This window comes from Littorina saxatilis, linkage group LG16, assembly GCF_037325665.1.
Source record: "Littorina saxatilis isolate snail1 linkage group LG16, US_GU_Lsax_2.0, whole genome shotgun sequence".
Taxonomy (NCBI): Eukaryota; Metazoa; Mollusca; class Gastropoda; order Littorinimorpha; family Littorinidae; genus Littorina; species Littorina saxatilis.
This window is the reverse complement of record NC_090260.1, coordinates 20,576,527-20,582,752: the sequence shown is the minus strand read 5'-3', so window position 1 is coordinate 20,582,752 and position 6,226 is coordinate 20,576,527. Positions and strand designations below refer to the sequence as shown.

General features: G+C 44.4%; 1 protein-coding gene across 1 annotated transcript; it reads right to left on the bottom strand.

The window, feature by feature from the left end:
• Window positions 1–965: 965 nt before the first annotated feature.
• Window positions 966–5,370, bottom strand: LOC138951471 (ankyrin-1-like). Its single transcript, XM_070323074.1, has one exon. It carries the CDS (start codon window positions 5,340–5,342, stop codon window positions 2,583–2,585), a length of 2,760 nt encoding a protein of 919 aa, XP_070179175.1. The 5' UTR covers window positions 5,343–5,370; the 3' UTR covers window positions 966–2,582.
• Window positions 5,371–6,226: the final 856 nt, after the last annotated feature.

Here is a 6,226-nt window from a genome sequence, read left to right as displayed (position 1 = left end):
AACTAACTTATGCGGTTACAGTATATACACCCGCTAACTCATAAGCGACTTCATTTCCGAAAAACATGTAAACATTCCCTTTTCAACAATGGCTGACATCAACTCACGCTTTTCAGCCAATTCACACATGACTCTCCCGGTCATTTCTCAAGTCAATATTTCCGAGCAAAATAATATCTCCGAGTAAAATATCAATTCAATAAATACCTGTAAACACAGCAGTCGAATCTACCGATTCAATACCGGCACGAGTCCCCAAACGACCTCTAGCGCCCGGTGAGAAACTTTAATAACTGGAGACACTTGTGTTTCTTTCAATGGTCTCTAAAGTTCTGAGGCTGTATTATCTTTACCACGCCACCTCAGTCAATACTCCTCTCTGATTGGTCACATCAACACTGCACTGCGTCAATGACGTTTCACCCTGCGGTGCCTACTTAAAGTTCGTGGCCCATGAAACGTTGTACACCTGCGTCACATAACTCCAATATACACTATGTGCAAATCCGTTTGTCACAGTGGCTAGGAAGGAGAGTCTGTTGGTTCCAGACACTGCAGCTGTCTGTGGGAGTGGCGATGTAGGGGGCGGGGGTTGTAGCAGTGAGGGACAGTTTCTGTGTTGGTGTATGAGGTCAGTGTGATCCCTCACACAATGAAGGGGAAGAGAATGTGGACACACACACACACACACACATACTGACACTGACACACACAAACTGACACACACAAACTGACACACACACACTGACACACACACACTGACACACACACACTGACACACACATAAACACTGTCACACACACACTGACACACACACACACACTGACACACACACACACTGACACGCACACACATATACACACACACACACATACACACTGACACACACACACACAATCACACACACACACCCTTAAACCCTCACCACCGTCACCACACCGCACAACAACATCAACTTCACCCAAAAGTATTTCTTGTGATCAAGAAACCAACAGTGTAAGACTGTGTATTGGATTGTCATTGTATGCCTGCATTATTAGTTGTCAGTAATTATAACATGTGCTGATTGTTATTTTTGCCTGCGCGCGTATGGTATGTTGGTTATGTTTGGTCATAGTATGTTTGTTTATGTTTGGTCGGTTTCTTTGCCTGTGCGTGTATAGTATGCTTGGTCGCTTTCTTTGCCTGTGCGTGTATAGTATGCTTGGTCGATGTATGTATTGTAAAGCGCTAAGAGTAGACATTTTTCTAGAATAGCGCTATAAAAGTTTGCATTATTATTATTATTATCATTTTAAATGTGTTCCCTACCCAGACTTCTGACACACTGCGATGACATTAAAATATTAGCAGAAATAAAAGAGATGATGGAAGTCCTACATTTTCTGAAATGTGTTCCCTACCCAGACTTCTGACACACTGTGATGACATTAAAATATTAGCAGAAATAAAAGAGATGATGGAAGTACTGCATTATCTGAAATGTGTTCCCTACCCAGACTTCTGACACACTGTGATGACATTAAAATATTAGCAGAAATAAAAGAGATGATGGAAGTCCTACATTATCTGAAATGTGTTCCCTACCCAAACTTCTGACACACTGTGATGACATTAAAATATTAGCAGAAATAAAAGAGCTGATGGAAGTCCTACATTATCTGAAATGTGTTCCCTACCCAGACTTCTGACACACTGTGATGACATTAAAATATTAGCAGAAATAAAAGAGATGATGGAAGTCCTACATTATCTGAAATGTGTTCCCTACCCAGACTTCTGACACACTGTGATGACATTAAAATATTAGCAGAAATAAAAGAGATGATGGAAGTCCTACATTATCTGAAATGTGTTCCCTACCCAGACTTCTGACACACTGTGATGACATTAAAATATTAGCAGAAATAAAAGAGATGATGGAAGTCCTACAATATCTGAAATGTGTTCCCTACCCAGACTTCTGACACACTGTGATGACATTAAAATATTAGCAGAAATAAAAGAGATGATGGAAATCCTACATTTTCTGAAATGTGTTCCCTACCCAGACTTCTGACACACTGCGATGACATTAAAATATTAGCAGAAATAAAAGAGATGATGGAAGTCTTACATTTTCTGAAATGTGTTCCCTACCCAGACTTCTGACACACTGCGATGACATTAAAATATTAGCAGAAATAAAAGAGATGATGGAAGTCCTACATTATCTGAAATGTGTTCCCTACCCAGACTTCTGACACACTGTGATGACATTAAAATATTAGCAGAAATAAAAGAGATGATGGAAGTCCTACATTATCTGAAATGTGTTCCCTACCCAGACTTCTGACACACTGTGATGACATTAAAATATTAGCAGAAATAAAAGAGATGATGGAAGTCCTACATTATCTGAAATGTGTTCCCTACCCAGACTTTTGACACACTGCGATGACATTAAAATATCAGCAGAAATAAAAGAGATGATGGAAGTGCTACATCTTTGCGGTGAAGAATGTTAAGCACGTAAAAGTCACTGGCAATATTCCTCCATCTCTTCAAGCCTGTGGCGCTCGCTTCGTCATTGCAATATTGTTTCATGAAACCAAGCATTTCTTTGGTCTGTGTCTTCCTTCCACCATGTGTAATTCAAAAAGTTCTGTGATATTGCTAAACTGTTTTTGTCTTGCAAGTTGGCATGCTGTGTTGCCCGCCTTATCTCTAGCACTGGTGTTGACTCCACAGGACAACAGCAGTCTGACTACAGACTCGTGGTTTATCCTGCAAGCTATGTGAAGCGGTGTCAGGCCTCGTTTGGATGGGATATTACTATCAGCACTTTTCTCTAGCAACAGCTTGACAGTGTCGAACTTTCCCTGCTGGCATGCCATGAACAGAGCAGTTTGTCCAGCTGTGTCTATTATGTTAATATCAACACCACTATTTATCAGCACCAGCGATATATCAGTGTGCCCATGGTAACAAGCAGTGTGGAGAGGTGTTCTGCCGCCCACCTTTGCAATGTGTGGGTCAGCTCCTTTCTCCAGCAACATCTTGACAGTCTCTGCGTTGCCCTGCCAACATGCTTTGTATAGTGCTGTTTCACCGTCTGTGTCTGTTTTCTGTATGTCCACACCTCTGTTGATCAACATTACCGCTATATCAGTTTTCCCATTGTAAAAAGCAATGTGGAGAGGTGTTCTGCCGTCTCCTATTGCAATGTGTGGGTCAGCTCCTTTTTCCAGCAACATCTTGACAGTGTCCACCTTTCCCTGCCTGCCTGCTGTGAGCAGAGCGGTTTCTCCAGCTGTGTCTGTTATGTTAGTATCAACACCACTATTTATCAACATCAACGCTATGTCAGTGTGTCCATTATAACAAGCAGTGTGGAGAGGTGTTCTGCCGTCCCCCATTGCAATGTGTGGGTCAGCTCCTTTTTCCAGCAACATCTTGACAGTGTCCACCTTTCCCTGCCTGCATGCTGTGAGCAGAGCGGTTTCTCCAGCTGTGTCTGTTATGTTAGTATCAACACCACTATTTATCAACATCAACGCTATGTCAGTGTGTCCATTATAACAAGCAGTGTGTAGAGGTGTTCTGCCGTCCCCCATTGCAATGTGTGGGTCAGCTCTTTTCTCCAGCAACATCTTGACAGTGTTTGCTTTGCCCTGCCAGCATGCTTTAAACAGAGCAGTTTCCCCAGCTTTGTTTGTTGTATCAATGTCAGCACCTCTGTTGATCAGTATCAGTGCTATGTCAGTACGTTCATTCCAACATGCCATGTGTAAGGGTGTCATACCGAGTTTGTTTGCAATGTGTAGATCAGCTCCTTTCTCCAGCAACATCTTAACAGTTTCCGCCTTTCCCTGGCTGCCTGCTTTGAGCAGAGCGGTTTCTCCAGCTGTGTCTGTTATGTTAGTATCAACACCACTATTTATCAGCATTAGCGCTATGTCAGTGTGTCCATTATAACAAGCAGTGTGGAGAGGTGTTCTGCCATCCCCCATTGCAATGTGTGGGTCAGCTCCTTTTTCAAGCAAAAGCTTGACATTGTCCACCTTTCCTTGCCAGCATGCTTTGTACAGAGCAGTTTCCCCAGCTGTGTCTGTTGTATTAATGTCAGCACCACTGTTGATCAGTATCAGTGCTGTGTCAGTATGTCCATTTAGACATGTTATGTGTAAGGGTGTGATACCGTCTTTGTTTGCAATGTGTGGATCAGCTCCTTTCTCCAGCAACAGCTTGGCAGTGTCCACCTTTTCCCTACCGCATGCTTTGTACAGAGCGGTTTCTCCAGCTTTGTCTGTTGTGTTAATATCAACACCACGATTTATCAACATTAGCGCTATGTCAGTGTGTCCATTGTAACAAGCAGTGTGGAGAGGTGTTCTGCCGTCCACCTTTGCAACGTGTGGGTCAGCTCCTTTCTCCAGCAACATCTTGACAGTCTCTGCGTTGCCCTGCCAGCATGCTTTGTAAAGTGCTGTTTCACCGTTTGTGTCTGTTGTCTGTATGTCCACACCTCTGTTGATCAACATTAGCGCTATGTCAGTGTGTCCATTGTAACAAGCAGTGTGGAGAGGTGTTCTGCCGTCCACCTTTGCAATGTGTGGGTCAGCTCCTTTCTCCAGCAAAATCTTGACAGTGTCAACCTTTCCCTGCCAGTAAGCTTTGTATAACGCTGTTTCCCCTGCTGGGTCTGTTTTGTCTATGGTCAAGGCTCTGTTGATCAACACCAAGGCTACGTCAGTGTGTCCTTTAAGACAGGCGCTGTGGAGTGGACTATTACCCAGATTGTCTGTAGTTTGAATATCCGCACCATGGTCAAGTAACAGGAGTGCGAGTTCCCTGTGACCTCCATAGCACGCCGTGTTGAGAGGAGTGTCACCATCACCATCCCTTGCTTCAAGCAGGGCGCCACGCTCAAGCAACATCCTGGCTGACACACAGTCACCACTCTCACATGTTAAGTGTAATGGTGTGGAAAAGTTATCTGTTTCTGCTGTTACACTGCAACCAGCACTGATCAGCAGCTGCACCACCTTGTCATGGCCCATCTTACATGCACCGTGCAGTGGGCGGAGTTTGTCCATAGCCTCTGCTTCAACATCAGCACCAGCATCAAGAAGTACAGACACCTCCTTGTTATGCCCTATCATACATGCATGGTGCAGTGGGCGGAGTTTCTCTGCATCCTCTGCCTCAACATCCGCACCAGCATCAAGAAGAACAGACACCACCTTGTTATGCCCTATCATACATGCATGGTGCAGTGGGCGGACTTTGTCTTCATCCTCTGCCTCAACATCCGCACCAGCATCAAGAAGTACAGACACCACCTTGTTATGCCCTATCATACATGCAAAGTGCAGTGGGCGGAATTTGTGTTCATCCTCTGCCTCAACATCAGCACCAGCGTCAAGAAGTAAAGACACCACCTTGTCATGACCTTTGATGCATGACAGTTCTAGGGCGGTATGATATTCTGGCTCATCCTCCTCATCCTCATCGTCTTCAAATATTTGTGATAGTATGGGCTCAGCAAGGTTATTTTTTGCGCACTTTAAAAATAAGCTGTGTAAATCTAATTTTGCCTTAACATCTGTAGCTGCGCCTTTCTTAATCAGAAACTGGACCAACTCAGCATGCCCCTCTTCGCAAGCTGTATGCAGTGCCGTCTTTTCAAGCTTGTCTTTTGCTTCTAAGCTAGCTCCATACTGCATCAAGAGTTCTGCAATATCGATACAGCCATGAAAACAGGCCGTGTGTAGAGGTGTTTTTCCATCTTGGTCAGAAGCATATGGATCAGCCCCACTTTGCAGCAGCATGTTGACAGTGCCAAGTTGCCTTGATGTGCACGCAACATGCAGTGGAGTGTCACCGGTAAGTGTTGGTTTGTTTGACTGCGTTGCATTATTTGTAATCAGTAACTCAAGGATGCCAGTATGCCCTTTGCTTGCAGCGAGGTGAACTGCAGTCCAGCCATCCTTCTCTGCAACATTGATGTCAGCTCCCTTCTTCAGCAAGAAACAAACAACATCCTTATGTCCCATAGAACTGGCATAATGCAGGGCCGTGTGCATTTGGAAATCTACCGCATTAACATCTGCGTTCCAAGCCACAAGGATTCTCGCAACCTCCACGTTGCCACACTTGCTGGCCAGGTGCAGGGGAAGGTTCCCATTGTCGCCCTTAGACATAGCGCTGACTCCGCGGTGAAGCAAGTCACGAAGACTTTCCT